Raw genomic sequence first — 9,815 nt, 5'->3', positions numbered from 1 at the left:
GCATCAAAAGGAGAAAAACATACAAACAATTATATCGTTAAATTCAGAAAAAAATAAGGATTTTAAAACGCCCACAGCCAACTATGATTACCATTTAAAAAAAACATAAGTTAATAAGTTAATTTTTTATCTCGCCAATCAAGTTGACTATGATAACGAGTGCTAGTTTATTGGATTCAACGCAAAAAGTTGCACTAAGGGCAGTTTTAACTTTTTTTCYAAGTTAAGCAGTTTACGTAATAAGTGATAATTAAAAAAATKTTGATTTCTTGTCTTTTCARGATATTTCAGGAATCAAGTCGGGTACCTAAATTTTGAAAACSGTAATGAATAAGCAATATACATAAGCTGATAATTCTACTTGCATATCTTGAATATGAGCTACCCTATTAAAAGTTACTTAATTAACATACTGCATCTAAAAATATGTTTTTTTAGTTGTTAGGGTGACAAAAGGTTTACTTTATATACAGAGTGTCCGATAAGTCGATGTATTCCTCGCCCGTTATACTACACTGATTTTGGGTCTATTTTCTTAAAACACAGTATTCCGAGAAGTTATTAATATTTCGGAAAACTCTTAGGATATTCAAATGACAATTTACAGACAATGAAAGTTGAAAAATTGCTTCAAAACAAGGATACTTGTTCAAGAGTAGGGATTAAGGCAAATATTTTAATTAACAAAAAGTAGCTAGGTAATCTAATTGATGATTAAAGTTAAAGGCATTGTAAAACCGGCGTTAACACCCAAACATGTATTTTCTTTTTCAGTATATTATGTGCATTAGGCTTGGTGGAAAATAACAGCATTTATATGCTTTCCAGCATGTTGATATCTCCAATGATGGTAAGTACTTCATAAAATGTATGCTGTTTGTATATATAGGCTGTACAGGTTGAATTATAAATTTGTTTTAACTAAATAATTTTTTAAATATCCGAGAAAAGACCATTCCGTTTTCATTTCCCAACAACCCTATCTACTCGAACATTTTCAAACGCAATCGAACTAACCAGTTAAAATAATTAAAGCCTAGATTAATATATTTCAAGACCAGAAGGACTGATTGTGTTGATAGTCTTTTTCATAAGAAATAAAACTTTCAACTTGTAGAACTTGTCTTGAGCTTGCCGTTAATGACGTGCACGGTTTTTTAGGGTCCAGTAATGGCCGGGACGTTTGGTTCGGTAATTCAGGATAAACATTTGAAAAAAACTGGAGTTCAAAACGAGCTTATTGGCTTAGGCATCGCAACGGTCGTGGGCTTTTGCTATGGGTGTGTAATCTGCATTGCGACCGACAAGTATGGGATGAGCGATTGGCCAACATATGAAATGTATTCCAGGTAGTAGTTAAAATGAATTATTGACTACTTACTTTTTAGGTCTAATAATCGAATGGGATTTCTATTGGTAATTTATTTCATTTTGTTTATTTGTATAATTTATTTTCGTTTTGCGTATAAAAGCTGGACTTTATAATGATTTAACGCAACTGCAGATTTACTTGAATATTCCTTAACAAAACTATATCTGAACAGGTTTAGGTTAAAAAAAAAGAACTGAACTACTACATTCCACAGAATGATCCTTTTTGCAGAATATTTTCATATCAACATAGATTCACCCGACTTTGTCTTAAAGATGCACACTTTAGTTAAATAAGAAAATCTAATATTCACTATCAAGTTGAATCGCTTTAGATCTGGAAAGGTTCGGTACGAATAAGAAGCAAAATTTCAATGTGGGAGAGAACATCAAAATTAAGAGATTATTAACAAGATCTTAACCGCCTTAATCCGTCGTTAACCGATTGTGCATTAGTTTTCCTTTTGCGTTTAACTTTCGCCATTTACATTTTTCAACATTTCTCTCAGTGGTGCAACATAATTCTAAGATTGACAAAAAACTCTTTATCCAAAAGTTGCACAGGGCCAGTAAAGGTTACATGGCTCCTTTCATCAACTTCTTAAACTTTCATGAAACTGAACATTAAATGAGTTGAAATTTAATCTTAGATTCTGATATATCTACTATATTTATAACGATAACGATATAATATGTATCTTACTTTATGAAATTTGGCAGAGAAGCTTCGTGATGGCACTCTGATTTAATTAGAGCTAAAATATCTTACGAATTCTCCAATCAGGAATAAACCGACTTCCATTTCTCGTAACGAGTTACAATTAAACATGAGTTTGTGAGTGTGTTTAACAAAATTCAATTTATTTTGGAACTAAGGCCGAATCGAACAACATTTTTGTAGAAATTTAATTTAATTTGAAAAACGTTAAAATTCAATTTTTTGACGAGGTGGTTTTACGTAACCAATAAATATTATAAGCTTCGTAAAAAAATACGTATTATTCGAAAAAATTAAGAATTATTGATTGAAATGAAAAATACACTTTTTAAATAAATTTAATTTGGCGGCAATTTGGAAAATAAAATGGTATCATTTAATCACTTTATTCATAAAATATGGATCCTATTTTAGGGGAGAACCTCGCTCATTATGGGTAGGAGCAATCATAGCTTTGCTGTCAGGGGCTGCGGTAGCACTGGGCATTCTAAGCGATAACATTGCTTCTTTAGTTGGTGTCGCTATATCAACGTCTTTAATGCCACCAGCTGTTAACGCGGTAAGTGTTTAATTAAATTGCCTGAACGGATATGTTTTTGTAAAATTTACGGTACCTTTACTGGAACATATTTATAAGATATAAGTAATGAGTGTCGAGTACTTTAACTGCCGATTGACCCCATAAGAACCAATTTTTTATGTGCGCCAGGATCGGCAAATACTTGCTTTTCCAATGAATAAGAAGGTTATCAGTTCAAATTTGTTTTGCTCAACAAAGGAAAATAGTTCAAGAATTTAATGAATAGAAAATTGTAAATATTAGAAAAGAAATAAACAAAAACTGGAAACTATATTCCTCTAGATAGAAAAAACATGAACACATTGTATAGACAAATTTTAAATTTTGCGGAGGTCAGTTATATAAGAAAAAAGTGCTCTGCTTAATAGCTTAATATGCTGTTAAAGCGTTGCTGTAGAATAAAAAACAGCAAGGAATAAAAACGTAAATTGTTAATAGCTTTAATTAAGAATGCAAATGAAATTTGAAAAAAAAATTTGCTTATTTTTATATCATAGTTGATGCTCTCTTGTATCATTAGTAAGTTAACTGGGAGTGCAAAAAACTCGTAAAAATTAACAACGATCCACTGAAAACTGAACAAATTTGCTTAAATCGTTGCGTTGTTTAATAAATTTAAAATTAAAACACGTGGTAATATTGGCAAACGCTGTATTTTATCGTTATGGCCAGAACTCGCCATTTGGTTTTTGTCATTTGAGTTTTGCATAACCGAAACTCCGTGCCTATTTAGTAAATTAAAATAAACTCTTTGCCGAAGATTCTAAAAATATATAAATTCATGTCCTTCGTCCAAACATCCTTGTTTAAATCAAAAATAAACGTCGATGCTTCAATATCAAATTCGGCACATTTACATATTTTGTTAACATAGCAGAAAAAACAATTAGAAATTATCAACAAGGATAGGTACATTTTAAAATCTAAATTAAATAAAATATCGCTATTTATTAAAACGTTCTATCTTAAGTACCAAGATTTTTAACAAATTCCGTGTTAGTATCAATTGACTTTTACTTTATTTATATCTATCTTCTCCATTTTTTAATTGATTTATTTTTACTCTTTAGGGATTGCTTTGGTCTTTAGGATTTGTCTACTATTTGAAAAATGATGAAACTACCAGATATGCTTCTTTAACACACACTGATTACTTTTCGACAAACAGTGCCGTAGAACTGACTACATTGGGTGCCATCAGTCTCTGTCTTACTTTCGTCAATATCGTCTGCATATATGCTGCAGGAATTCTCGTTTTTATGGTAAGTAATGGTTATAAGCTTTATTCAAAAATCAAGAATTAAAAAAATAAAAATATTGTTAGTTGTGGCTATCTTTTAGCGTAGAGTATATTCACATACAAATTTGATTTTTAAAGCGTGACTTTCTTAAGCGATTAATTCCAGCTAAAAAAAAACATAAATCACTAACGCAAAACGTGCTAAAACTAAATAACTATTTGGGAAACACACTTTACTCCTTCATTGCCAAGCGATAAAGAGATAATCGACATTTTTACAAAAAAATCAAATATAAAATATTTTCTTCCCCCATCTATTTAGCAAAAAATTGAGAGTAGACCAACTTTTCTCAATTCACAAACTTTGTTGCTTTCGAAAAAATGAATCACTTAACCCTCTATTAGATTGGATCTGTGAACATTTCGAAGTTTCTCTAATCTTTTATCAGTTTACGGTAGGTACTTTAAAAATATTTGAACTACTACATAATATGATAAATCTTGTTCTACATATCACTAACATTCGCAACGTCTTCTGTTTTCAACTGAACTGAACAATCGAACTGTAAACATAAAGGGCTTATTTTCATCTGTATTTTATTTCCTATATTTATATTATGTCTTATTACAATTATTAATTTCGTAATTATTTTCTTCGTGACTGTTTCATGGTGGAAGTTGTCTGGAGTCCATGGGATTTCAACGAATCGAAATAAGCGCAAAAAAGCACTTTTGTTAAAAAGACTGAAATTCGATATCAACTATTTTATTACGCCCATTTCCGGATACAACGAGAATTTTGTGATTTTAGACCTAAGAATTAAAAATCGAAATTATCCAGTTAATTTTCTACCAAATTTAAATCAGAGAAGAAAAAATATCAAAATCGATCTCAAGATATGATCTTGTTTTTGATAATGCGTATCTACATAAGTGAAACTAAATAATATTTCAGCCTCAGAACTTATCATGATAATAGAAAAATGTGAATTAAATACACATAGATATTGGTTAAAAAATTATTAAAGTAATTTAAAACTGAATAATGATGAAGAGAATATAAAACAGGAAAAAACGTAGCAAAAATTGGCGATTTTGCAATTTTGACAAATTATACCGAACATGTTTCTTCCAATTTCAGGAATTGTTTCCCTACAATAACTAAATGTGTTTATTTATTTAAAAAATTAACAGGAAACATTTCAATTCTTTGTTTGATTTCATAAGAATGCCACCATGTTATTTAGACTAACAGAGTGAATAAATATCATGTTATATGAATGTTTGGTTTGAAACTGAACCGTAGAAAATAAAGCGCTCCAATTGGATTTTTATGTTTTCATTGACAAAGAATCTAGTAAATTTAAACCATTTTAAATATTTAACTTTAGAAAAGAACGCCAGTATTTTAGTCGTTTCTTATAACCGAGTCAAGAAAACCATTTTTTTATTTGCAGATCAAGGAAGTGGCTCCAAACACCACAAGAGATCAAGCGAGAAAAAGATTTTGGAAATACGACATTAAAGTGGCTAGAGATTATAATAAAACCATTCAATCAGATCAAAATATCGGTTGTCCCGAAGAATGTCCAACCCATAGGCAGCGCAATCGGCCAAATTACGATCTAAATCACTACTCTACAGATATGTCGGAGGGAAACTTTAAACCCTACAACAAACAACGGGAATTTACTTGGTCCCCTTGCTTGGACCACCAATTTTCGTCGATTTGTTCGAATACAGTGTCAAGACACAGTAGAAACCAGTACCGCAGATTGTCCCAAATATTTGTGCCTACAGTTAAAATTGATGATTCTTTGCTTACCGTACACGAGAAGGTTTCTGAGAGGACTCCACTGTTGCGATGTGACAATAGAAATACGGTCTTACTCTCATCTGGAAAGAAAATTACCATTACTGCATGTGATACACCATGAATTGTGAGTTTTCAATTTTAACGGAGATTAATAAAAATTGTAGTTGATCCAATATACAAACGCATTTTATTTTAGTTGATTAAATTCACCCAACGTTTATATTGGCATCAAAACATTTTTTTAACTTTATAAGTCTGAAACAATAAAGCGTTTTAGAGAAACCGATTTTTGAAAAAATGGTTTCGTATACTTTCAGTTTCCACCAGACTTTTGGGTAAAGTTTAAAGTGTTTTAATTTTTATACCAATTAACAGATTTTAATACATATTTTTTTAGTCTGCAGCGTAACCGTTTGGCTACCATTTCAGGCGTAAGAAATGCTGATTTGTTATTCTTAATAGCAAACAGTGAGGAACGTCGAGTTATATGATTTGGCACAATCAGTTTTCCTTTAGCGAATTGCGTAAAATGCCAAAACAATTTTTATGAAGAAAAACAATAAAAATCAAGTGCTAATTTTGTATTTTAAATTTTAATAGATAAATCTGAATTAAGAAAGCTGTTATTTTAATATGAATGAATTTGATCAAAAGTTCTACTTTTTTCGTCACAGTTTACCTACCAGCACAAAAAACTAGCGGCAAATTATAACATATTTTATTGTTTGTACTGGACCAAAGTAACTAAAATGTTTTGGACCTGCTATTTTGGATTTTAAACAGTTTTAATAACAATTTAAAAGAAATGAACACTTTTCTTAGCTGATTGTCCCAGCTTGCAACTTGGAATTGAGGATTTTAGTGTTTTCTGTAGAAGTAAATTTCAATGAAATAATTGGGCACTGGGGGTTTTAAATCTTCTATTTTTACCGGGGAGTTTTGCATTAAGTTGCATTTTAAAAGCACATTTACTTTTTTCGACCTTAAACAGAAGGAGAAGGCCGGAAGTGCAAATAGATATCTTTAAATTGACTTCATAGGTAAAAGAAGACCACAAAAGCTGATACACGTGCCGTCTTTTGAAAGCTTTATGTACGTAAAAGTATGGACAATTTTGAACAATTTTAATTTACACTATGCATTTTAATTTAAAGCAAAAAAACAGATCATTTCCTGAGCAATTGTGCAGGTGATAAACTAAAACTTATAAGATTAAGAATTAGGATTTTATTACTTGAAAATTCTCGCTACTACATTCTGTTCGTGGAACGTGAATACTTTGAGTATTAAGGGTAATTTAATATCCAAGTTACAAGTTTCTTTAGAAGAAGCCGCAGCAATATAGCGACTGTTTGAAACCTTCACAGGCAAATAAACGATTCGTACAGGGCAATAAAAACACGACAAAATTACATTTCTAACTATTCGTTCTAGACAGTGATAGAGGGCATAACACGTGTTCCTCAGGGCACTCAAGTTTGTGAAAACACGTGAACTGTTAGTATCCAGAAGCAGGCCCACTCACATAAGCAGGAGCTATTGACGTCATCCAGGGGTGTTTCAAGAATAGTGGCTACGTATAAATTGCAATTAACACGGCTCGTTTGATAAACCGATTAAATATTAATCAGAAAGTGGGAAGCGATGTATATCATATAAAAATGACAAGAATCATGTGCTAGACCAGACGGTTTGGTAATGCTCTTCCCGATTTTGCCTAAAAATTCCAAATTCATTCAACTTCCGGAGAAATTCCGGATATTATTTTCCAGTTAGAGACTGTTTATCCACACCACACATTTATTTTTTGGATGAACTGGGAGTGAACCTTCAGCATCCAGTGCCGATTTACTGTTGATCAATATCGACAATTTTGTCGGTTCACATAACCATTCCAATAGAACGTAGCGTTATCGAAAAAATATGTTTTTAACTATTATCTAGACTGCATATATTTTGCATGCTTTCCCAAAATTCATTTTGTCTATCAAAATCATCTTCAAATAGCTCTCGCACAGGAATAACTTTGTAGGGTTGATACTATTTCTGTGCTTTCGAACTATTCGGTGAACAACAGATTTCCGCATGTGTTTGTATCCGCAAGAATATCAAGAAAGTAAAACGCCGAGTTTCATTTTCATCTCGAGCAGAACGTCCATATTTTCGCGAAACTCTCACATGGCCAAATTTTCTGAATTTAGCTTCTATTCGACTCACCACCTATAGTCCAGTTAGATTAGACTTTAAAAGGCCTGTTTCCGGCACTAAATAGATGAAGGTTATTGGAAGTTGTTCAGAAGGAAAAAGTTTAATACTTTTTTCAATTATTAAAAATACCTATAAAATAAGACAAAATAAATTGAAACCCGTTTATTTGTTTAATTAAAAAACGAACAAAACCGCCGATTTTAGCGTTCTTTTATATATTATATTTATTTCTTTTCTTTTATATATTATATAGATAATAGAGGATTATTAAACGAAAATTAATTTTCCCGTTTTTCCCCGAAAACTATTGACACAAAAAACCATTATTTTCTGATGATTTCCTCCTTTTCTGACAATAATGGGGTCATTTCAGCCAAAAATTACAAAATTAATTTGCTAGAAAATTCGCCTCATTCAACGGTTTGCAGGGAACTTTGGAAAATCCATTTCAGCTTCCAATTTGGCACAAAAACCAAATAATTAATTTAGTTTTCCACTGAAAGTAATTACCATTATCTTAAAAACGATCAGATAGCAAAAGTTTACAAAAAATTATTTGTGAAAGTCGCCGCCCATCGCTCATCGCTCTGAAGATTTTTAGTCCCTCTAAATTTTCATTCCAGTTTTAACAAAGTTGACAATATTCAGGTATTTTCTGTGAACAATTGATACATTTTATTGGAACACTCGCCTCCTTAACCGCTTTGCAAACATTTTTCAAAAACTTTTTGCAGCTTCGAATTATGGGCAAAACCCTAATAATTATTTCTGGGTATTTTTCCAAAAAATATTTTGCCCGAACGGAAAAAGCGCGAGTTTGTAATCATTTATTTGGACAACTCTTCGAAACTGGGGTTTCTTCACTTTTAGATCAATATTTCTAAACAACACCGTCTCTAAACAGAAAAACCGCGTTTTCCTAACGTTTTAGTTTAAAATACTGGCAAACTGAATCTTTTATGCAAAAAACTTAAGAGATCGATTTTACAAGAAAACTCGTCGACTTTCTTCGGAATCAGTTCTGTTGCTGGGAAAATCTAGATTACTTTTTTTTAGTTGTTTGAACACAGTAGTAAAACGTTACCCAGAAAAAATGTTAGTGATCTCTTTTTTTAGATGTGAAAAACCACTCTCGGGTCTCGCAGCTTTAATAGATCACTTATAGCTCATGAACTGATGAGTTATAACTCGTTAATTCAGAGAGCCGCACAACTCAATAGCGTAACTTAACACAGTGTTACCCAGGCCTAGGCCAAACTTCGGAACGAAGACGGCAGCTAAAGAAGAAGAATAAGAAATATTTTTTATTTAGAAAGGAGTTTTAAAAAGGGTTGTGCTATTGTTTCTGTAAGGGCCAGACATTCTTTTTCGTTTTGAGCCCAATCCTACAAAGCAACACTTGCTCAAGAGATGTTGGAATTGGGTAAACAATTTAAGGACTCCTCTTAACGAAATTCCCCTCATTCATCCAATTAGTGTTGCTAAGAAAAAATACGTAGGTCAACTATTATATATCCTGTATGACCAAAACTGGGAAAAATATGAACGCTTTTTATGGTACACAAATATTTTAATTGGCGAAAGGTTCCCACTGCTCCGGAAGAAGAACACGAGGGTGAGAATGATGAATGTTGCTGCTTAGAAGATGACGAGGCCTTCCACATCTTATACAGAACTAATTTTGTCCCCAAAGAAAGAAGTCTAAGGGTGTTCAATCCAGGGGCGGATCCAGCTTTAAATTCAGGGGGGTTATGTAGAAAAAATACGTCGTTTTGTACAAGGGTGGCGTAAGATTATTGCAAAATTTCATGTTTTCCGTCCCGTTTTGCATGTTTCTCGAAAGCAAAATGAGCAAGAACGCTCGTTTTTACATCATTCCAAA

The 9,815-nt window shown here is 32.0% G+C and overlaps 1 protein-coding gene across 2 annotated transcripts in view; it reads left to right on the top strand.

The window, feature by feature from the left end:
* The window catches only part of LOC109534530, a 10,492-nt gene extending 4,594 nt beyond the window's left edge, over positions 1 to 5,898 (top strand). Inside the window, exons 4-8 of one of the 2 annotated variants that reach the window (XM_019900260.2) lie at positions 775 to 850; positions 1,162 to 1,349; positions 2,504 to 2,648; positions 3,740 to 3,931; positions 5,367 to 5,898. In XM_019900260.2, the coding sequence (XP_019755819.2) occupies positions 775 to 850; positions 1,162 to 1,349; positions 2,504 to 2,648; positions 3,740 to 3,931; positions 5,367 to 5,846 (1,081 nt within the window). In that variant the 3' untranslated portion in view covers positions 5,847 to 5,898. The remainder of the gene's footprint in view (positions 1 to 774; positions 851 to 1,161; positions 1,350 to 2,503; positions 2,649 to 3,739; positions 3,932 to 5,366) is intronic. The other variant, XM_019900261.2, reaches the window with a different exon arrangement.
* The last annotated feature ends 3,917 nt before the right edge of the window (positions 5,899 to 9,815 follow it).

The sequence above is a fragment of the Dendroctonus ponderosae genome, unplaced genomic scaffold (assembly GCF_020466585.1).
Source record: "Dendroctonus ponderosae isolate FM_Combo_2020 unplaced genomic scaffold, Dpon_F_20191213v2 Dpon_F_20191213_8, whole genome shotgun sequence".
Lineage (NCBI taxonomy): Eukaryota > Metazoa > Arthropoda > Insecta > Coleoptera > Curculionidae > Dendroctonus > Dendroctonus ponderosae.
This window is presented reverse-complemented; position numbering and strand designations above follow the sequence as displayed.